The 24235-nt window shown below is 42.0% G+C and overlaps 1 protein-coding gene across 1 annotated transcript in view; it reads left to right on the top strand.

The window, feature by feature from the left end:
- Nucleotides 1-23318, top strand: part of csk (C-terminal Src kinase) — a 39070-nt gene extending 15752 nt beyond the window's left edge. The window contains exons 2-13 of the mRNA XM_044030493.1: nucleotides 7629-7712; nucleotides 10472-10585; nucleotides 11290-11402; nucleotides 14368-14587; nucleotides 18189-18282; nucleotides 18837-18902; nucleotides 19036-19135; nucleotides 19298-19388; nucleotides 19602-19675; nucleotides 20189-20384; nucleotides 21406-21492; nucleotides 21856-23318. Of these exons, the coding sequence (XP_043886428.1) occupies nucleotides 7698-7712; nucleotides 10472-10585; nucleotides 11290-11402; nucleotides 14368-14587; nucleotides 18189-18282; nucleotides 18837-18902; nucleotides 19036-19135; nucleotides 19298-19388; nucleotides 19602-19675; nucleotides 20189-20384; nucleotides 21406-21492; nucleotides 21856-22038 (1353 nt within the window). The 5' untranslated portion in view covers nucleotides 7629-7697 and the 3' untranslated portion in view covers nucleotides 22039-23318. The remainder of the gene's footprint in view (nucleotides 1-7628; nucleotides 7713-10471; nucleotides 10586-11289; nucleotides 11403-14367; nucleotides 14588-18188; nucleotides 18283-18836; nucleotides 18903-19035; nucleotides 19136-19297; nucleotides 19389-19601; nucleotides 19676-20188; nucleotides 20385-21405; nucleotides 21493-21855) is intronic.
- Nucleotides 23319-24235: the final 917 nt, after the last annotated feature.

The raw sequence follows: 24235 nt of genomic DNA, 5'->3' as shown, positions 1-24235 counted from the left end.
CATTGAGCAAGGCATTTAAATGTGTTTCCCCCTTGTGCTGTGCTGGGCAGCAATTTAGAGTAATAAATGTTTAAAGGACGGTGACTAAAAACCTCAGCCCAGAAGAGTGCCTCCATCTGGCTTGCTGTTGTTGTTGCTGAAGTGAGTTTCAGTGGGATTGTGAAAACGGCACCACAGCTTTAGAAAGAAAAATAAGTTGAAGGTGGCTAGAGTTGTTAAATGTGACAGACTGTGGTTTACCCAGCCTTTACAGCTGTGAGTCTGCCTCTGCCATCTGTTTACTAACTTAACGCCATTATCATCTCCTTTATACAGTATTTACCATGCTTTTGCAGATCTCTTCTGTATTTGCTCTGCCATAGATTTCAGTGTTCCCTCCGTGCTCCTGCTCCTACCAGATTACTTGAAGTACTTTATTTTCTTCCACCAACTTCTCATCGGTATAATCCCAAGGATGGATTCATATGCAAAGTATCTAACCTCCAGTCTTTGATGTTTGAAAGGAACAGTTTGTATTGATATTACATCTGCTGGCTTTAATAGCACCACCACAGCATCTACTTAAGGATTGTTGTCAGCATTGATTTGGACTGTAACCCGAAACTTAGACTCCTCTTACCTGTAAACCAGCAAAACTGCACCTGAAACATTTAATAAAATATTAAAACTGCACTGATTCCTTTTAAGAATGACGATAAATTACGTTAAATATATCTTTTCACGCTTACTGTAGTGAAAGGTGTATGTACTGTATTCTATAATTGTATATTTATATTCACTTACTTCCTTACACTTTTATTTTATTTTATTGCTTATCGTAATCCCTTTTTCTTGTTGTCAGTTTTCCACTTCTGATTTTTGCTGCTGTAACAAGTGAATTTCCCAGATGTGGGATCAATGAAGTCTAATTTAATCTAATTCTTAGATTTCCATCTTTTTCCCCCCTCTGTGTGTCGTTTAGAAAACAGCATTTTCCCCCCTCTGTGTGTCGTTTAGAAAACAGCATTGTGTAGACATTGTGCCTTCTCTGTTCTCTGCTCTGAACACCATCAGGAGTCATGTGATCACTGAAGCATGTGGGCCCAGTAGCGGCTACCTGCTGTGGTAGGGGATGCTGCATCCAGATGAAAAGGACATGAGGACACCAGTGCATATTAAATGTCTGGGGATACTGAGTTGCCATCTTGGCTCTCTGACTTTGCATTGATTTAAGCTCACTTACTGGTATTGTGTTGTGGTTGGTTGAAGGTGTGGACACCACAAAGGGTGTGCAGTGTCTTCTTGTGGCCGCTCTTCATTTTCTCTATATCCAGCAAAGCCCTGCTGCATTGTGTGCGTTACAGTTGTTGCGGTGATGATTATACTCACTTCCTCACCGTAGGAATGATGTGTCCTGTATAAAGTGAGGCCTTCTGCTGCAGTAGCCCATCTGTTTGTTGTTATCTTTGTTATATCGAGTGCCTATTACCATACTTTTCCTCAGACCTCTGGTATCATCGAGGCATTTTTACCAAGAGAACTGCTGCTTACTCGATATTTTCTCTCTTTGGAGCAGAACAACCATGCTACGTTCAAACTCACTCTAATCGCCTTTCTTCCCCACGCTCAGTTTGAACAAACATGCATAGAGTTACTGCTGTATGATTAGATGATTATGTATTTGCTTTAGTGTGTAGTTGAACCTAAAATTAGAAACCGTGTTCTTGTTCTTTTTGCAAAGCCCGTATTTCCATATTGTAAGGAAAAAGTCTAATAGTGTTGGATAAAACAATTAGGCGATTAGGAGATTCAAAGATGGAGATATTGACTGTTTTTTTTAACATTTATTGTATTGTAATAAAATCAACAATCATCTATTTTCTAACAGCTCTTCCCACTGCAGCTTTAAGTACATTTTCAATTATTGCCGGTATTTATGATGTATATGTTATACATTCTCAAGGCTGGTCAACAAAAATAGAACCCGCAGCCCAAATATGTAATGGGCACTGAAAGGAGCCGGGGTCACTCATGGTTCACAGACCCAGTGGATACAAACTTACACACACAATTTGAATGGCAGAGGATGATTTCTGGCAGCTGCAACTGAGCTGGAATATTCCTCAGACGTATGCTGCCGAGATCAGAGAACAGGAATACAGAGAAAGGAGCAGCGGGGATTTTTGTCAGATTGAGTAACATCCGAAATGGATCACACGTGCTGTTTAGAATGAAGGACCAGAGGCACCTGATTAACAGTCGTCATCAATCATCGGTCTAACAAAGATCCTGAATTGGCAGTTTTCTCCTCAATCGCACATGGTGGCTTTGATCGACAGACTGTACAAGCCTGGCGTGTTCTGTTACAAGCTACACTCTTTGTTCTAACTGCGGCTCAGTTTCAGCCTTTCGCTTAATGTCTGCAGTTTGTGAAACTGTGACAGAAGTAGAGTGCAAACTGTGCAGAATGTCAAACATGAGGACAGACTAGAACATGTACAACTTTACTTTTTCAGTATTTGCATGGAAACTGCATGTGATATGGTCATCTGCTGTCACATGTGGGGCGGATGATTCTTTCGTTGACAGTTCCTGTGCTTTTCACTTCTCAGAACCTGTGCGTGTATTTCTTTTTTCATTTGCATACCCTGTAGGTCACATTTCCACATTTTTCCCGTATGTGTTTGTGTTGCCAGCACATGCCACAATAAAAACATTGTCCTGACTGCTAGTTGGATTTCAATACAATGACATAAGATTAAAATCTGCTGTGCTGTCTGAGCGACATACAAAACACTTGACTAACCAGCCTTGGAATTTGACGGGGACATTGATTGGGAATGCTGTAAACAAACAAACATCTGGGTTAGGTTGTCAGCGAAGAGTGAAGTCGTTCTACAGTGTGAGACAGAAGTAGCACTGGAATGTGTGTGCGTCCTTGGGCCAGCCTCAGACCAGAGACTTTGTTTTTTAACAACCTTTGCGAAAGAAGTTTAAAAAAGTGACAACAGCAGTCTCGGCTCAACGCTTTTATTTATGCAAGGAATGGTGCTGGCAGAGCAACAACTAGTGAAAACATTCTCTCAGTGGTGTCCAGTACAAACAGCACTGTGATTCTGTCAAACTGTCAGACTTGGATAAGAGTATAAACTCAGTTAAAATCTGCTACTAAAGCTGAATTTGAGAACATGAAAAGGGGAGGCTTAACTCCACATCATGTGAAATGTTTTTGAGACTGCAACTGACATTGTACTAACATTGTAATGAATTAGGCAATGTGTTTCTCTCTCTGTGGTCGTTGTCTGTTCAGTCTCTTGTACAAATAAGTGTCTTATCCAGCATCAGAGCTGCTATAGAGTGATATTCTAGTGCCCTCATGTATCAGTCACACTTTTTACCTTTTCAATTTGTCTGTTTTATTTTATCCTAATTATTGTGTGTTTGATTCATCTTCCCATTTATTATGTAAGGCGCTTACAAATTAAATGTTTTTTTTATTATTATGCATGATATTGGACCTTTTGCCGATCTATCACGAGTGTTTGGACCGATAACCAATATGATAACAACATATATATGTAAATACGTTATTCCTACACCCAACTGCAGGTCATTTAGTCTTCTCTGTAGTGAAATTAACATCTTATTTTTTCATACTCGTGTCGTAGCAGATGTACATATAAATTTACTTCATTGAGCAAAATAAATTAAAATAAATAGTTGTAGGGAGCCAGTATTGAAGTCAAGGAGGTAGCAGCCTAATTAGCCCACTGTTTAGTCATTAGTCATAATGGCAGATCATGGTGTGTTTGCCCATATCTCACTTAAACCCAATATATGCCGATACTGATAGTGTGCCAATTATATTGAGCATCCATGCTACTGCAGTAAAATTTTTCAAAGTTTATAGAATATCAAGAATCTATCTCAGGTTAATGGCAGCATGGGGGAATTTTAATAGATATACACAACCACCATAGGCCTGGGTGATGGCACGCTCTGCACCAGTAACAGATTTTGCAATGCTGTCATTACTAGTGTTGCATTCTGATTGTACAGTCGCACACAAAAACATCAGATATGATATACTTGACTGAGTGATACATACCCAAATCCTCCCCTGCATTTTTTGATCGAAAAACGTTGGGAATTATTGTTAGAAGAAGAATGTAGGACACAAACAGTGTAATTTTACTGTGATCTGGCATAGCAAAGGAAAGGCAGTGCTGCACTGTGGGGTGTGCTACATCAAAGACAGCTGTTGTGTTGCCATGATGCTGTCACCAGCGGCTGCTGTCATTCAGATAGAAACGTGACTTTCACTTGTGTATGGCGTGTCTCGTATCGCGTCACTTTGACGTGTGTCCTTACGAAGAGACATGAAGATGACAGAGGACTTCAACCTGTGATAATGAAGTTGGTTAGTTTGAAAACTTGAGGGCTGCATTTTAGTCTGGTCTGCCATAAACAACATCCTATACCTTTTGAAAACAATAATGCAGCTGCCAACATTCACTTCCTGATTGATTCCCACCAACAAAAAGCTCTATTAACGTTTACTAACCATAACCCAGGTTTCAGTTTCACCTTGTTATCCTCCTAGTTTTACTTTATGCAACTAACAAATCTTGACTTCTGATAAGCCTTGAAACTCACTGACTGTCATTTTACATCTTTGGATGGGTAATTCTAGCAGCACACCCAAATGTTTACAGCCTTTTTATTTTTTTGACATGGTACCATTGTCAGCGAGAACACAGAGATTGATCAGCATAATAATAATGTGGCAGTATATTAATATACACTGCATTCATTGCAGTGTGGGTGTCCGTGACGTGCCAAAGTGTACATGCTAATTGCTCCACAGTCTGGTACAAAAAGCTGAATTGAAGAATAACTCGGTTTAAATAAGTAAGGGTTTTTGTTTTTGTTTTTTTTTAAAGAAGAAGCTTTAACCAAAGTTTGAATGATACACAGTTTGTTCAAATGAATTTCCAAAGTACATAAAAGGTGACAGTCCTCCTTCTGAGTACCACTTAACTAACTTGGGGAGAGTGATATGAGCGGTGTGATGCTGAGGCTCTTTAAATTGGCAGGCATTCGTCAGCACTGGTGAGCAAGAATAGCTCTAACTCATCTCCCGTCTTATGTTCATCCAGTTTCTGCGCTTTGGTTATCATGTCGGCTCTGTTTTAGACGTATAGGGTGTCAAAGGAAACAAAAAAAAAAGTGGGTGCCCTGCATGTGCACCACAGCGGCCTGGCCTCAGATATATTTGGCTCTGTCAGTTTACATACAGATCTGCAATGGTCTGCAATTATGGTGTTTTCTGTTTGAACGCAGGATATGGCAGTGCAGCGAAGCTTGGCTATAGATGCTCTCTGAGAGAATGCCAGCCAGTAGCCAGGCCCACTGAAAGAGATGCAGCATTTTCATGGAGCTAAAATTACACAGTGCACAAAGTTACTTTGAGAGTGCTGGTGGGAAACAATTGGCTTTCTTTTGCTCACTGCACAAAATGGCCAGCTACTTTCCATTACAAAGGCTGAATCCCAGTAAAAGCTATGGACTCTTATTAATAGATTTCACTATAGACATACAGGGGAAATCAAAGGGGAGGTTAAAAAAAGGTTTGGATAATTGAGTGATGAATTACTCTCAGGTTACGTTTAGCCCTTTGTTTATGGATTTATTTTGACCTGACCTCCATTAAGTATGGCTGGAGTTCACTTAAAGGGAGCCAGTGACTAGACAGAGTTCCTACGCTCACACTGGACTCTCAACTATAGCCCCTCCCATCCTCATACAACACACTGGAAAATATGCGTCAGCTACTTCCTCCTTCTTATTCACCTTCCTGCCCATTTCAGCTTCCTGTTCTTTGAGCTGGTCAGAAGTGAGACGTTTTTTTTTATGGATACTGGTGCAGGATGCCTTTCTCCTAAGTCTACAGTCTACAGTCTGCAAGACCCAAAGTCCCACCTTGAACAAGCAGTTGGTGACCGTAACAAAGAAAAACAGCATTTTGTTTGTGTGCCACATAACCATGCATAATAAAATGACTAATAAAGATTGATTATTTTTTGTGAACTAAACTGAACATGGTTGGTATACATTTTTTTTCAGCAGAATCTGGCATGATGAGAATATCTTTGTTAGCACATTTATCAGTATGTGGTGGCACTGCGACCACCTTGAGTATTTGAAGCACCTAAGTATGATGAAGGACTTGTCTTGTAGTATTTAATAGTTACAGTATTTACATGTTTAGTGTATTATCTCATAGAAGCAGCTATATAAAAGTCATTGCAAATCATTATATATATAGCAACATTTTCATACAACCTACTGAACATCCCTCCTCTGTGGCTCGCTCAGAGGTTTCTCCCCCTTTTTTTCCCCCAGTACTAGGGTTTTTGTGGGGGGTTTCCTTACCTTATATGAGGGTCTAAGGATAAAGGGTGTCATCTGCTGTACAGACTGTAAAGCCCTTTGAGGCAAACTGTGTTTGTAATGTTGTGCTATATAAATAAAATAGACTTGACCTCACTAATGGCTCACCACAAAGTGCCTAAAAGAAAAGAAAATGATTGCAGTCAGTCATTTTTCATGATTTAAGGTAGACATTCGCACATCCAACTATAGGTATATTGGAAAATTCTCAGTCCTATTCTAGCTCTTAAGCAATCGAACAAAAGGCCTTTTGAAGAGAGATGTGTAAAAAGCCTTACACGTTTTTAAACTCCGGCTACACAAGAACACAATAGATCATAGTAACACACCCTCTATGGCACGCACCAACACCCTGTACATCCACAGTCTTTCACCCACATATAACACCCAACCGCACATGGAAAGTGAAACCCATATGTACACGCTCTCATCTCAGTGTCTCCATGTCCTCTCTCCCTCTTCTGTTTCTTACTCTCCCTCTGTCGCCTTGTCACTGGATCAAGGTCACTTTTTCAAGACTAGTAATTGGCTGCAGAAGCAAGTGGCCCAACAGACTTGGCTTACAACAGAGAGGTGTCTTCTGCTCATTTACAGTTACAGAATACCAGACATTCGTCATTGTGAAACGTTAGCAGGTCACCTTATTTTTAGTAGCACCTTGTTTTGTTTTTCTAGGGGGAAATTTCGAACCAGGAAGATTATATGTGCAGTTCCGACATGTTAAATGTATTTGAACTAATGACCAAGGACAGTGAGTCTATTGTATTAGATCCAGATTCAGAAAAAACTGCCGGGAAAAAACATTCTCTCACTTTAAAGCACACAATTCTACAAGTTTTTATACCAGTTAAAACACCCACACACACACACATCAAATGTCGATGTAGCATGTAGAGGTTCAATAATACTGTAAGGTGATTTTAAAAGGTCATTCATGTGGGAGGAAAGATTTGGTTGTTCAGTTGTGCGTTGCTGTGAATATATACTCAGATTTGTTAACGCTAGATAGAATTCACTTTAAAGAAACATATCCGTGAATGGCCACTGTGTTTCTAGGACTGCTACGTTCACATTCTCATTACATTCTGTAATAAGAGATAAAAGATAATATTACAGAACATTTACTTGAATTCCATTTATGAGAATCTGGGGATAAATATATATATATACCTAATACCTTTTAATTTCTTTTGCAGCTCTGATGTTACAAGCTGAACAGTGACCGCTGCCTGCCTGAGGACACCTGCTCCCTAATTCCCTTCACCATGTCTGGGATCCACGTAAGTGTGGCACAAATTATTTTTTTTACTGCTCTTTACTGCTCCTGTATTCACACTTTCAGCTGTACATCGTACACAACCTGTATCTAATGTTCAGCCTGAGCAAGGAAGTTATACAGTTACAAGAATGTCAGCCTGGTCGATTCTTTTGTTCTGGTACTCATTTGCCATGCAAAATGTCATTGGTCCATTGGCCTTCATTGTATCTGTTATATGTAAGTTGTTGTAATATTACTGTATATTTATTGTCAAAGGTATGACAGCTTTATGTATCAGTTGCTTGGGTTGTCTCTTATTTTGTAAACTGGACAAATCCTGGAGTTCACTATTTTCTTGCACCAGCCCTTTTTGTTTAATAAGAGAAAACTCTTGATAAAACAGAACCAGCAAATAGTTCCACAGTCTTTGCTGAACTGCTAACCTGCTCATCAGCTTTGCTTTTTTTGTTTTTGTCAACTTTCTGATTTCAAACTTAAGAAAACATCTTCAGTGCTCAATCATTGCTTTGTTATTTTTAAACTTTTTAATAGATACTCCACCCATTTAAGTCACTTTCACAGCTGCTGTTCTATAAAAACATCAAAACTGTAAAACCATGCCAAATATCTAATGAAGGAAAGTTTACTCGGAAAAATGTAAGACTTAATGAAGTGGAACGCCCTCATTTTAAATGGATAACTGCTGGCAAAGCAATTGACCATGTTTAAAAATTACATATTGTAAGTGGCTTTTGAATGATAATGCTGTATTTCCATTAAAATAAAAAATTGCTTTTTAATCCATCATAATGTAAATGTGACCTGTTTTGATCTATCCACACACGTTGTATTGGTTCCTATGAGATGCGCACACACACACACACACGCACACGCACACAGGCAAGCGAAACTGCAAAGTGCTGAAATCCTTCCCTCTCTGCAGCTTTGTGTCGTTAATGCACATAACTGAGTGTGAACACAGCCGTCTGTTTTGGATGTTTCCCACTTCCTTGTTGTCTGTGATTTAACTAATGCCTTAGAGTGGGATTACTTTCTCTCCCACTCCCTCTGCCTTAATGCGTCTATCAGCCCTGATGGTTTCCAACATTGCACAACAATCAGTTGATGATAAAAAGGAAAGAAAAGAAAATCGTCTCTAGTTAAGGCGAGTGTTTTGAATCGGTTGCAGTTTAATAGATGTTGTATCAAATAGAGTGAGAGAATGTGTTTTTTTTACCTGAGTCTATAGGTTGTGATGTTTTCATCATGTTTTTGTCGTCAGTAAATCTAAGCTTTAAAATGACTGAAATGTCGTACTCGGTAATCAAATCTAAAAGCAATGCAGTGCAGTGTCTCTCCTAAGTTAAAGAGCAGGTTTCTGTCCGGGTGTCGCACAGCCATGGGCCCTCTTGACCTAGAGTATTTTGAGGAGCAGCACTGTGTGACCTGTTGGTGGTCTTACCAACTCGCAACCCAAAGTTCAAAAGCTAAAGGCAGCTGCTTTGCTTCCATCACCAGACCACCAAACATTATGGCACCCAACATATATTATTTATACATTATGTTATATTTGGGACCTTTGCATTTCCACCCTTGGTTCCATTCATATTAAACATATTATACAGACCTCCTTGCGTAATCTTCTTCAGGTTCTCTTTTGACCAAAACAAGAGCACACCACTAAATGGACAGGAAGGTTTTGTGCTAAAGGAATATACTGTATATGCACATTTGGCGAGAAAGAGCTACATGCACTTAAAATGCAAAATGAACTGGGCCACGGTGTAAATGGTTGTATACTGTAGATAACTTAAAAAAACTTTGTTTTTTTAAACCTCTGTAAACCTCTGGAGCTGTAAAGGCTTTGCTTCTATCAAGTAAAACCAATTTTCGTAAGTGACGTGATTTTCTTTGCTTCATGTGACCACGAGTGGAAAGTAATAACAATGGAGCCGCAGAGGTTTCTCTGTACGTAATCTCAGACTTTAGCAGTGGTCCAAAATCATTACGCAGAACTGACTGAGACAGTATCGGACACATTCAGCTGAAGTGAGTGTTGCCATGAATAAAGTCACTTTATGCTTGTGTCAGGTCATGTTTCGGTGACATGCCTGAGCTGGTCTCACAACGTCATCCTCACTGCACGCCATTTACGTGTAGCTGCCACTTTTACTGTATTCAGAGTCATGACAAACAAAGTGCAACTGTGTAGAGTTTCAAGAGCACCAGTGGGGACTTTTCCAGTTAGGCAAATTTCTGATGCAGTCACTGTTAATGTATTTGGTTAATGTGTGGCGGTTAACAGACACACAGTTCTTTAAATGTTCCTCTGGCTGATAAGATCCATGTTCAGGTCAGTATGGGACATTTCCCATCCAAACCACTGAGAATAATAAACCATACTACTGTATTATCTTAATCTTAATTTCACACAATTTAGATTTATGAGAATATACAGTTTGCTCCACTTTTTTATGAGAGCACCTTTTTTTTAATCAATTCATCAAGTTGTTTTTCTTTAAAATCTTTTATCTCATGAAAATGTTGTACAGAATGCATAAATATATGTATTTAGACCATTGTTTTGTATTTAGAAGAGTCAAAATGGGGAATACAATCTAATATCTTTTAATTGTTTCCATATCCAACATCAGTCCTGCTTGTTCTACCTCTAATCTAGACTGTTGGGTGCTGTAACTGTTGCTTTTCTAGCATTTCTTGCTCAGCCATGTTGCATCGCTGTTATTAATTGTTGGCTCTTCTCTGTTCTGTGTGATATAGACACCGTGGTCGACTGGCACAGAGTGTGTAGCAAAATACAACTTCCAGACTGCCAACGAACAGGACCTGCCCTTCTGTAAAGGCGATCTCCTGACCATCATCGGAGTCACCAGGGTAAGGAAGACTGTGGTGGAGGGCACAGTTGGAAATATAATAAACAAGCGCTCCAAACTGCTGAAGTTTTAATACAGTTTCATATGCTACTGATCATTTACCCAATAGCAAACGTCTGTGCAGTAGAGATGCAAAGTTCACGGTAAAATACCGCATCTGATGGGTTTTTAATGTGTAATCTATTCTAGGTTAACTAACTAAATATGCAGCAAATTCAGGTGAACATGGGTTTGTTTTGGCTTTTGTATTTGAACTTTTCAAGGCAGTGAGGCTTTAGCAGCAGCTCAAAGTAAAAGTGGGGCCCTAACAGACGATTCAAATCCAACCCCCTAAGGTTGAGTACTTGGCATCCTGCTGCTAACAATCAACGGTGACCATGGTACCAAACTAACAAGAGCTACGTGATGAACAGCTCTGTAGCACACATCGGTATCTCGAGGCACTCTGTGGCTCCAGTGGTGCTTTGGACAATACAGCAGTCATCAGTGTTTGCAACAGCATATTGCCACAAGTATCTGACTGAACTCGTTGTTTTGCAGTTTTCATTGTACACTTTTTGTACTCTCGGTGTCTCAAGCCCTTCACATCTGCTAAAGACCTGATGGGCAGGCATTGTTCTCACCTTTCAATAATAAGGGATTTATGTAGAGATGACAGTGTGTTACAGTGTTACAGTGTTATGGTTGTGTCTTTGACTCTTGCAGGATCCCAACTGGTACAGAGCGAGGAACGCAGTGGGCAGAGAGGGCACTATCCCAGCTAACTATGTCCAGAAAAGGGAAGGAGTCAAGTCTGGAGGGAAACTTAGTCTTATGCCGTAAGTACAAGAGGAATCACAGGAGACACTCGGACACTGTGTGTCTTTCATTGTCATTGTGTTTATACATAGGATGATAAATAATTCTGGCCATGTGAACATTCTATATACTACACTATAAGGCCTTGGCCACACAGGATGTGCGTGCGCGGCACATCTGTGTAACCAAACATCTTCATTTTCATCAAGGCACACGTGCTATCAGAGTATGTGACATTAAAACTAATATCTACAGATATGTTTATGTGGCTGTGCTCGTAAACAAGCACCATCCACTTCTGCTCCCCGCAGCAAGAGGAAACACGGTGTTGATTCCAAAAGTCGGACGAAGCATCAGAAGAGGGGGAATTCCATCTCTTTGGTCTTTTTTTTTTTTATTTTACTGTGCCTCGTCTTGATGGTGTGTGGCTGCCAGAGGCTAGGGCCAGCTGTGTGCTACATTTGAATCAGGCTTTTTGAAACTGCTTCTGTTTCAAAAGGAGGAAATTGTAATGAGAGGCTAATATGCAAATGAAAGGAGACAGGAAAGCTGAGAGCGTGCTGGCGGCTCCTGTGTTTAAACTCTACAGATTAGTAGAAAGTTTTCAACAACAGGAAATATGGAGTAAGAAGATCTTCAGTAGTTAGTTGTCCACATCTGGACTTGGTTGAGTTGCCTGCAGCTAAAAACTGAATATGACTTTGACCTGGATGAATGAGAACCTTCACAGACTGTAAGAAGACGATGGTTACAGTTCTACAGAAAGATGATATGCTTCAACTATTATTAGATGAACGGCGTGGAGTTTTGCTGTTTTTCCTGCTAATGATTGATAGTATTGGGTAATGCATAAATGATCTGCTTGCTCTTTTTATCTAACGGTATATGACATCTTCTGAATGGTTATCTGGCTTCACTGAGGAATTCTGCGCACCTCAAATGCAATTTGCCCGTAGCTCGTATCAACAGTCACAAGTGCATCAGTCTTTTCAATATCGTTTATGGAGCTCAAAGGCGTCGGTGTTGTGACACGACATCGACAACAGGAAACATTTGGACGTGATTGACCCTCTTTAGAATTCAAATGAGTCATTTTTTGCACACATAGCAATTAGCAATAGTGAATTTGACCTCTGCATTTAACCCGTCCTTATTACGCACCAGTAGTGAACACATGCTTGGTAGACTTGTTTGTGCCACGCTGAAAATACCATGGACAGGACTAACACAACAACATAAATCAACTGCTGTAAAGCATGTTGCATGTTGAGCTTGTGTTTTTCCAACCTCTAACTTTGAGATTGAATGACTGTATTGTCAAGTATTTCTTAAAAATGTAAAAATACAGAAGAAATCACACTCTAAATCTCTGGAGGCCTCAGGTTTAAGCCACAGGGGTTGTGTTGGTTTTCAAATGAATGATTAACAGATGTCTCAGAAAAGACCTCTCCCTCTCTTCTGGGTCACATAAGGGTCTAAGTTGTGGTCTCCTGTCCTCATGCTCACTCTGACTGTGTGATAGTTGGGGTGCCTGATAAAAACCTCACCTTCCTCATTGCCAGCAGGCGGCTCTCTCTGCTGCCCCCATGTGGCTGCCATCTCCACCAGATCATAGCACCAAGCCTGCTGCCCTACCTCCTCTGTCGCTGTCGTCTTCACCGAGTTGTTTACAGCATTTTTGACCATTTTCAGCGTGATGTAATTAATGAAACCTTTAAGTTGATTTCTATGGACTGAACAACCAGTGTGTCCACCGAGGGGAATATGTATCCACGCTTGGCGCCTGCTCCCAGATTAGTGGGAGTTAAGGAGCTGCAGTCCATCGCAGAAGCTGCCTGCACTGATCTAATCAACTCAATCCATATTAAGCTGCTCTGCCACAAGGGCCTCGCTGTCTGAGGAGGCCGAGCACAGTGAGGAGGGGGAGGAGTCGTCGGGAGAGGACATCGTGACGGCGGCTGCCACAGACAAAAATGAGCTAAATCAATTATAGCTGTTGATTGCCACCCATGCACCGGCCAAGAAGGCTAGAGAGACCCTATGGGCTGCTGCACAGTTCTGTGGCTGAGGTTGTTAAGATGGAGTGTTAAAGCTTGGGGTCACTGGTAAACTCTCAGACACCAGAAAGAAACAATAATGTGGCATTTATGAAAACACTTGCTACTTACGTCTCCCACGATACACAGTAGAGATCTGTGTGCACCATGGAATTGTAGATGGTGCTATAACCCATCCATTAGTATATGGATAGGTCCACCGGGCCATATGGTGAGTGTGAGGCAGGAAGCAAGAGCTTTATTTGTTCTCTGTTGATCTCTTTTTCTTTTTTTTTCAAAAATGTTTTAAATAGTGAACTCATCTATTGGTTGGACCCCAGTCAGTAGGTGTCTTTGTCCCACCGGCACCCCCTTGTTTGAGCAGGTTTTGCATTTTCCTGTTATTGCTGTGGCTATGTGTCAGTTTCCGACTCTGCCCACAGGCTTCTTGTGTGTGTGTATGATGTTTCCTGTTGTTTGGGTTCAGGTACTCGCTCAGTGACTCCTCCAAGTCCCTGCTCTACTTCAGCAAAACAGACTGGAAGTGCTGCTGCTGCTGCACTTCCAGCAGCACATGTACTTTGGATAAGGAGAAATCTGTGTGTGCTATAACTTTGCACTGTAGGATTTTCTTAAGCACCGACATTCAAGGAATTAGGTTGTCAGTATTCTTCAACTACATGAAATGCCATATGTGGCCATGCATGTCTTTTTAGGCACTCCTGTACCATTACAGGGTAACCACATCTCCAGCAAGGTATTATAATTATTTTAGGAATTGGATTTATTTTCAAGTGGAATGCAACTGTTCGTCTCGACAAACAAAAATGAGGAGGTTGAAGTCAGGCTTCCATGTCATTGCTATGCACTTTCTGCCAATGCATAAAAAAGTCTTTCAAATGTCTTCACCAGTTTTCTTTCTGTCCTTGTGTCCCTTCCATCTCCGTAGCTGGTTCCATGGGAAGATAACTCGAGAGCAGGCCGAGCGGCTCCTCTATCCTCCAGAGACGGGCTTGTATTTGGTAAGGGAGAGCACCAACTACCCCGGCGACTACACCTTGTGCGTGAGCTGCGACGGTAAGGTGGAGCACTACCGGATCATCTACCACAATGGCAAGCTGACCATCGACGAGGAGGAGTACTTTGAGAACCTCATGCAGCTGGTAGAGGTGAGGGACAGTTGAGCTCCCGTGTTTATATCTTTACAATATACTACTGTAATGACTTTGGCTTTCAATGAGGCTGCCCGAACTGATAAATGCTGTGATTTCTAGTGCCAGTTAATCACCATGTTCAGCTGAAGCACAGAGAGAAGCTGTAAAAAATGGTTGAAATCGGTTAGCTGAAGCAACCTCTCCTTAAACAAACAACAACAACAAACAATATAGAGCTTAAATCACCAGAAAAGCAACTGACAACTACTGCTTCGTTTTACTTGTGAAGTACCAGATGATCCCCCTGGTGTAGCTTCTCAAATGTTAAGGTTTTCTTTTTCATTTTTATAGTAAACTGAATATTTATGTGACTGTTGGGGCTGTGTTGACGTTTCTCTAAAGCAAAAATGTGCAGTTTTCAATGCCATTCTCATCAAGTTTGTTTATTGTGTCCATTTATTCATTCATGACCTTTACTCATTCATCCATCACCAGGTTACTGAAGCGTGTCACAGTTTGTGTCTGTGCCTTTGACAGGCTAAGGCGGGGTGCACCATAGAGTCTTCCAACCCCTTTATAAGCTTAACAGACTTTTTTTTTTATATCCAATGTTGTTGCTAATTGTCCTTGTTTTTCCATTAACATCAATGTTACAGTTTAGTATTATTCAGCTCTTTAAAGGCGACATAGAATGCTTGTGTCACACATATATGTTAGTTATGGAGGTCTACTTACATATATTAACTTGTTTTCATGGTTAAAAACCTCCTAATCGCTACAAACGAGCCGATCATATCTCCTCACTGACGCTCTCATCAGCCGCGCTGTTTCAGACCAAAACCACACCCCCAGAACATGGACTGTGTTGTGATTGGCCAGCCAACGAGAGCTTTCCTACTGTCCTGTGATTGGCCAGGTACCTGGAAGTGACGTAATAGATAGGCCCGCTCTCAGATACACAGCTCCCCCTCAGGCACGGTGGATGCTCTGCATCTCAGCAGCTACAACGAGAGTAGTTCTTCTTCTTCTGCGGTTGAATGTACGCAACCGGATGTGCCCGGACTAGTGCCTGCACCAGGAGGCGCTACAGTGGTGGGAGGAGTGGTGAGGATTTCTGACGACGACATCAAATTAAGGAAGTGCCGATCCGCTTCACAGAGCCCAGGAAAACAATACAACACTGTGGCCGAACTGTTGTTCTGAAACTTTAGGGTTTCATAAACGGGGTAATGACGCAGATACACACAAATGCAGCGTTAATTGGAGCTTCCGGTCTATGTCGCCTTTAATGCTGTTATTTACAAATGCTTGAGTAGTCACTGTCATTGTATTGAGGCATATTTGTGCTGCATCATCCAGTGTCCCAAAAAAAAAAGTTTTCAACAACCTCTCTGATCCTCTCCCGCTCCCTGCTTGTTATCTGAAAGCTGGTTCACACAGTGAGGAGAGGAGAAGACAGGAGACAAGATAGCAGAGGGAAGGAGAGAGATGGGGTGGTGTTTTGGGGGTTTGGAGGGGAGGTTGTCGTCTCAAATAGAGCGAGGAGCTGGATTGGCAGCTATCACCCTTTTTAACTGGACCTCGTCTCTGTGCCTTGTTGGGAGATGGAAGTGGACGGCAGGAATGTGCCAACTGGCACTGAGTCCATCCCCATCCCTGGTGCATTCTTATCTTCAGCCACCCACAATCTCTCTCTCTCTCTCTCTCTCTCTCTCTCTCTCTCTCTCTCTCTCTGTCTCTCTCTCTCTCTCTCTCTCTCTCTCTCCTCTCTCTCTCTCTCTCTCTCTCTCTCTCTCTCCTACTCTCTTTCCTCTCTCTCTCCTCTCTCTCTCTCTCTCTCATAGGCATGGGTCTGCCTCCACTTCCTTTCTCCACCTCCCACCCTTCTTCTCCTTCTCTCTTTGTCTTCCTTCATGGATACCTGACATGTTGTGTTCATTTGTCCTCTTTCTAAGCTTCTCTCTCTCCTCCTCTCCTCTGCATTCCCCCGTGTGTCCCCCGCTCTCTCTCTCTCTCTATAATGGTCTATGAGAAGATTCCTCACATTCTTGTGTTTTTTCCTGCTTGCTCACTGTTCTTGCTCCTGCAGCAGCAGACTTCATATAGACACACACGCACACACACACGCACAGCACGACACGCACTGTGCATGAATATACAGTATAGTAATGTGTATTAATATATGCGGACAGACTGAGGCTGACTTCCTCTACATGACATGTGTGCAGTGAAGGGAAACAAAGATGGCTCCATGTGGCATTTACGAATAATGATGTAATGTTTTCAGCTGTGATGCCTGTTTTGTGTGTTGACTTAGAGATTCTACCTTCCTGTTAATTATACCAGGAATATATTGTATTTATTCAACATCATTGTCTAATTTAATGCAGTAAAAGATTAGGACATATCCAATATAATGTGTACTACAAAAACAATGCAGGTGTAGTAATAACGTATGTATAGAGCTACATCACTGAAGCATGCTTCAAAAACAGTGTATTTGTTATTTTATTTGTTATAAATGAAGCAACGGTGTGTTGCTTCATTTATCATAATCTGTGCTGAATTATATAAAAGGAGCTGACCTTTCCTGCACCATGCTGCCCCCTGGTGGTTATAATAGTACACTACTTACACTCAGTGCTGCAGTTGTACAGCATGAGACAGGACAAAGGTTTGGTGTCCTGTGTGACCTACTGTCCAAAACACACACTTGATTTCACTTGTCTTTGAGTTTTCAAAATTAAAAGCACATTAAATACATCCTATTTTGTATTTAAAAAAAACACCAGAATAATCATGTACCATATTATTGTTGATGATTAATCTGTGTTTATAGTGCTGAAAAGATATTGATTAGGATTTGTTTGGAATCATGGGTGAGGAGTGGTATACACTGACCTCTCCCACACCCACACACTCTCTCTCTGCTGCTGGTTCCCACAGTGGGTTTAAACCTCCCAGCAGGGGAAATTACTCCAGAGGTTTTGTTCTTTAAGTCAAGGATGAAATGAATACTGTCCATCTGTCCGATCTCGTATGTGTGAACGTGTCACTATAGATTTTTGGTTTGCACTGCTCTGTATTTCAGTGACTGTTCAAGGTCGGTTTTACCGTATGATCAGTGTTCACAGACTGAATACAGCATTTACTGCAGGAACATGTTTTCTTTATTTAAAATGAAAAATATACCCAGTTGGTTTTCAGTAGTGGACAGTGAAATACGGTCTTACTCCTCCTCCTGCTTAATCCAGCTTTATTATGGAAATGAAGTAGGATTCTCTTGTTGCCAAACCTGTCGTGCTTTATCTCTTTGATGGAAGAAAACACTACATATTAAATAGAGGGACCCCCCTCTCATCATCATCAGCTTTCAGTACAGTCGGACGCTTCCTTTTATCCCCACCCTCGTGTTTTGTCTGTTGTCAGCTGCTGGAAACATAAGCCATAGTTTTGTTTATACATCAAAAAGCTTGTGCGCAGACTCTCCTATCACAATTCATTAGGATTAGAAGCCGTAGAATTTAGGTTTATAATTTCAGGGATTCATTTGTGGAACTGTCCTCTGTCTGCAGTGAAATGTCTTCATTGACTCTTGTCTCCCGTTTGTCTGCAGCATTACACCAAAGACCCTGACGGCCTTTGCACCAGGCTGATCAAACCCAAACTGATGGAGGGAACAGTGGCAGCACAGGACGAGTTCTCCAGGAGTAAGAGCACACTGAGATCATTACACTGCTCTACGGGGAGACACACACACACACAGGGGACATGTTTGTGTTTCTGTGTAGAAACAGTCACGCTGACCTCAAAGACATGAAAAGGATTATAGTGTATAAGTGTCTACAAACACAGAGAACAGATTGTATACTGCATCCCCCAACGATGCGCTATCATCATTTTCAGTCCTAATCGTATAAATGAGCGGCGGGTAACTAATCTTTCTTTTTCTCGGGACACCTGCTGGGCTTCACCAGCTCAAGGTCAAACAAAGTCCTCCACTACGCCCATCGTCATTCTCCCCAATGAGTCATCCGTCGTCGTTCAAATTCAGCTCCAACTTAAAGAAAGCTGCCATCAGCGTGAAACTCACTCACTGCTAAATGTTTGAATACACTGGATGCCTTTTTAAATATTCCTGGTGCTATGTCGGTTACTTTTGCCTCCTTATATACGTGCTATTCCCTATAATTGGTACTAAAGTATGTTAAGAGTTATGGAGCAACAGTCAACCACACTAATTATCTCTGCTCTCTCTTGGCAGGCGGCTGGGCCTTGAACAGAAAGGAGCTGAAATTGATCCAGACCATTGGCAAAGGGGAATTTGGAGGTGAGGAATTCAGTTTTCATTGATCAACAATATCATTTGATTTCACACATCAGAGACATAATAACCTCCCCCGAGACCAAGGCTGTATATGGAATGCTGCACTGAAACTTAACCCCGGCTGTGTCCTGTGCAGATGTGATGGTTGGAGACTACAGAGGGACCAAGGTGGCAGTCAAGTGCATCAAAAACGATGCCACTGCGCAGGCTTTCATCGCTGAGGCCTCCGTCATGACGTAAGATCCAGCTCTGTCTCTGTCCTTCACGCTCATTTCAAAGTTCGTGTGTGTGTGTGTGTGTGTGTGTAACACCACGGTGTATAGCATCAGCTTTCTTTATGACATCTTGTATCTTAATCCTTTATTTCCCCGCCGCTCTGTGTCTCTGTGTGCGTGCAGGCAACTGAGGCACAACAACCTGGTGCAGTTGTTAGGGGTCATTGTTGAGGAGAGGGGCAGTCTCTACATCGTCACAGAGTACATGGCCAAGGTCAGTCACTGTTTTCTCGCGAGCCATGTTTAGTTTCATTTGTTTTGTAGTTAAAAACGTTGAATTTAAATGACAAAACCACACAATTCTACATGTACAAGATTATTCTGCAGCTCTTTGGTCCAAGAAAAATGTCCCCAGTTGGTACAATAAAGTCTATTTGATGAACTTATTGAAAGATCGATTGCATCGATGTTTTGATCTGTGTCACAGGGCAGCCTAGTGGACTACCTGCGCTCTCGAGGACGGACCGTGCTCGGCGGAGACTGCTTACTCAAGTTCTCCCTGTGAGTTCCCTGTATCTCTGTTCACTGTACAAGAACCAGATGTTTGATCAGCACAGCTCTGGGTCTGCAGCGAAACGGCTGCTCTTTAGCTGAAGGCGTTCTTAATGAATTTGTACACTGGAAACATAAAAGAACCATTTATTTACACAAGTAACCACCGTGGAGTGTTGTTTGCCTCAATAAATAGCTGCTTTATCTGCAAGTCAAGTGCCTGAGAGTGTTTAACGGTTATGTAGCCCATGATGTAACCCTGCGTAAGTTTAAATGAGTGCAGCTATTTCTGTGCAGGCTGAAATTCATGCATTCACTGAGAAGAATGTATTACTAATTTCCACTATGATCCTCATAACCCCAGAAATGATTGATAGATTGTATCTGGATAAACATAAAACAAGCAAATAAGGAAAGTATTAAGTTTTTTTGTAAAAAGTTTGAGCCATTTTACCCGTGGGCAGACTCTGACAGTCCAGGTTTCTCAGTCTTTCTGTCCTCACTCGTCGTTTCTGCCGGCAGTGACGTGTGTGAAGCCATGGAGTACCTGGAGGCCAACAACTTTGTCCACAGAGACCTGGCGGCTCGAAACGTGCTAGTGTCCGACGACAACATCGCCAAAGTCAGCGACTTCGGCCTCACCAAGGAGGCTTCATCCATACAGGACACTGCCAAGCTGCCCGTCAAGTGGACCTCACCGGAAGCATTAAGAGAGAAGGTGAGTTAATGGATGAGTGGGTAGCAGACCCGGGCTTTAGTGTTTTTCCCTTTTCTTGTCTTTACTTACCTTAAAAAGTCACAACTGTTTGTTTTTTTTACTACTTGTTATCAGATTAGTGTCATTAAATATGATCATTTATGTTAAATAAAACCCCAAATTTCTAAGATGTAAGACAAAAGCTGAGTTTGATGACGTAAATCAGCAGGGAATTCAGTGTTGATACTTTTTGGTCATATTTAATGACCTACAGCGACGTGACAGAAATAAATGTAGGAGTAATGTGCCACATGCGTTTCGATTAATTTATGGCAATAAATCGATGTTATATCTACATCGTGATATTGTCTCTGTAATGACTTTACCTGGTTGTAAAAGCTGTTGCATTGATCGTATTTATTATACTGAATACATTTGTGATAACCCTATTATAAATGAAAAAGTATATATAATAGTATAAAATACATAATATTAACCAACTTCTATTTAAAAGGTCACAATGTCAGTAATGCTTTCTTTCATTTTAAGCCTAATTATGTTGCGGCAAAATTTGACCATAGTAATAAGCATTTTCATTGTTTCCAACACACTTGAATATCCTTCATTTCACATTAAAAAGCCAAAGAAACAAACCAGGTTATATATGTATGTAGCCTAAAAGTATAACTATAAGATGTAGGAGCCAGTGTGCTGATCATTGCTCATTAATGTGTCATATAAATTGAATCTTGAACTCTTATAAATAACAAATGATTTCATTTTTGACTGTGCCTAAGAGGAAATTTCTTCAGTACGTAAAATCTTGGCAAATGAAAGCAGCTCTATCAAAACTCCCAAACTTGGCAGCGCGTTCAAGAGGACCTGATTTTTGTCACCTGGACTCGTGAGTTAGTCTCGTGAAACGGACTAAAAGTGTCCTAGTTTTAATGGGCAGAGGAAGCACAGTGAAGCCAGCTGCTCTCTCGACACCTGCTGATCAGTGTGTGAATTCTGAAATGTCTCCTTTTATTTTGTCCAACAGCGGTTTTCCACCAAGTCGGACGTCTGGAGTTACGGGATCCTACTTTGGGAAATCTACTCCTTTGGGCGCGTGCCTTACCCTAGAATTGTGAGTACCTTTTACAACCAGGTCTCTGTGGATCCCTGAGGTTGGAGATGTACCAGCAGATGGCAGACTTTATTGCTGGGGACCATTTTTTATTTATTTGTTTTTCATTTTTGTACAAGATGAATGAATTGAAGTGTTGTATGTCAGAGTTGACTTCAATATAATTAGATCCGTGGCCTTTTAAATACGGGAGAACATGAATTACGGAATTATTTCTACATGCTTCACCACTCCTTACATTGTGAATAATAACCTTTTAACTAAAAGAGATGTCGTGTGCGCTCGAGTCAGTCGGATGCATCAGCATGAAACATTCCCACAGAGAAACCGTTGTGTGAATTCTGCTCTGTTTCTGTGTCTCAGCCGCTGAAAGAAGTCGTGCCTCGGGTAGAGAAGGGCTACAAGATGGACGCCCCAGACGGCTGCCCGCCCGTGGTGTACGACCTGATGAAGCAGTGCTGGACCCTGGACGCCGTGGTGCGGCCCTCCTTCCGCATGCTGAGGGAGAAGCTGCAGCATATCAGAGCCAAGGAGCTGTACCTGTGAAGAGGAGGCGTGGGAAGGGAGCGGGGGGGCATAGGAGGAGAGGAGGGTCAGGCAAGATGCAGCCGTACACGGCTGTAAAGGAGGAGGAGGAGGAGGAGGAGAAGAGGGACCATGGCACCTTCCTCCTGCCTGCCAAGCCTGTTGAGCTGTGGGAGAGCCATGCTGTGCTCCCCTTCTCCAACTACAGATGTCCACTAGCCTTGTCTGCTTCCTCACAAGGACTGTTTTCCTGTTTGTGTTGTATAGCTTTTGCCAGACAGTTTCCTCTTCTCTTGATGGGCCACTGATCTTCCTTCCCTCTATTCCTTCTGCTGCTCTCGCTCATTCGCGCGCACACACACACACGCACACTCTCTCTCTGTCTCTTCTTCTCTTGGTCCAAGTTTCTCATCTTCCTCTACCTGAAAGATTCTTTCTTATGTTTTCCTTCCCTCCTCCTCCTCCTCTCCTGAACATGGCATTAACTGGACGGGAGGCTGGCCTTTTCCTCCATGTTCGTCAGGTGCTCTTTCTTCTTTCCCCTCACACCTCCTTCATTCCTAGTTTTCTGTGTCACCGCGTGACCGTGCATGTGTTTCAGCCCAACTCTGTCATTCCATCCCTCGTTTCATCTCTCCCTTCCCTCGGCGTGGTGTCAGGTGTGGGGCCTTCGCTCTGTGCCAAAGTGCCTCCAGTCTACAGACCTCCAGATGTCCCTTCAGCACTTCTTTCAATCGGACTGTTGTGGTTTGCTTTTTAATTCCTTTTTTTAAGAACATCTTTTTTTAATGCTTTCTTTTTTTTGTGGGGAGGTTATCAATTAATTTTTAGTACCGTCTCCCCTACCTCCGACATGTCCCCATCAGACTGTTTGTATTTTCTTTTTCCAAATGTCCCCAAAAAAAAGAGAGAGAGGGACCAGGAAGAGAGAGAGCATTGTGTTTGTTCTCCAACCAAGACGGCCCAGAGGAGCAGTGGACGGGGAGGGGAAGGCAGTTCACAAACATGGTCGATTCATCATATGTGGGCTTGTTTTTTTTATATCGAAATATATTTAAAGGATTAACACAAAAAAAAAGAACCAGGAAAAAACTGACTGCGGCAGAGACTAAAAAAAGAAAAAAAGTGGACTTTCAGGAGCCAGGAGTCTCCTGGTGACAGGACTGTTCAGTGTCTCTGTGAATGCTGGGGTCAGGGTGGTGCATGCTGTGTGTGAGAGGCCTTGGGTTCAACTGTCAGTGCTTTCAATGTTAATTGTTTTATTATGCTATCATGATTATGAATAAATCATTCCATCTGAACGGTGTGGTGTGTGCATGTGGGTGCACCTGAATGCACTCGTTATGGTTTCACTTCAACATGATATATTCCCTGGTACTTGAGTATTGGAAAGTAGAAATGTCTATTTATAATTAGATATTAAATGAGAGGTGTTTTGTTGCCTTCGAACTGAGTTCTCAAATCCTTCGATGTGAATATGCGTTCTGCAAAATACTTTTTATCAATTTGTCATAAAGGTTTGCTGATGTCCTTGTAATATGCATCTACTCTACACACACATGCATACACAATCTGAAAATAGTTATTTGATTTAGCTAATTAACACCCCATCAGCATCCTGTGACGAGAATCACAAGACAAACGGTGATCCGATGCTTCTAACAGGTGTGTCCTGTGTCTGTCTCGCAGCCTGATCTCCTCTCGGAGACTATAAATAACCCTGCTGTGATCATCTTCCCAGAGCAGAGGTGCCATGAACAGATGGCGGAGTGTCAGCGGAGCCTTGTAGGTGTGAAGTGCTGACGCTGGGCTGTCATTCCGGGAAGTTTGGAGCAGGGTTTTTGTTGTGCCATCTCGGTTCTTTTTCCCCACGACTTGCCCTTTAGTGCAGCGACTCGCTTTACAGACAGGGATGTGCTTTTATTTACCTGGTTCCTCTTTAACTCATTCGACTCGCATCCTTTCGACTTCCACCAAACCTGCGTCCTCTCTCTGTCCTCCGCCTCTGCAGCAGACAGTTGTTTGGGGCATCATTTCATGAGGTTCTCCGTGAATTGTAATGGCAGTGATGGAGTAGCAATGGGCTCGGTTGCATAATCGAGGCAGTTTGTGCTCATGGCTAAGACTGCGCTGCTGTCAGGACCTATCACGCTATCTCCAGTTTGCCATCCCGCTAAGGCTGCACGAGACCAGCCTGATGCAGAACCCCCACCCCTCC

This window comes from Solea senegalensis, linkage group LG7 (genome assembly GCF_019176455.1).
Source record: "Solea senegalensis isolate Sse05_10M linkage group LG7, IFAPA_SoseM_1, whole genome shotgun sequence".
Lineage (NCBI taxonomy): Eukaryota > Metazoa > Chordata > Actinopteri > Pleuronectiformes > Soleidae > Solea > Solea senegalensis.
The sequence above is the reverse complement of the archived record's forward strand: the minus strand, read 5'-3'. Positions and strand labels throughout refer to the sequence as shown.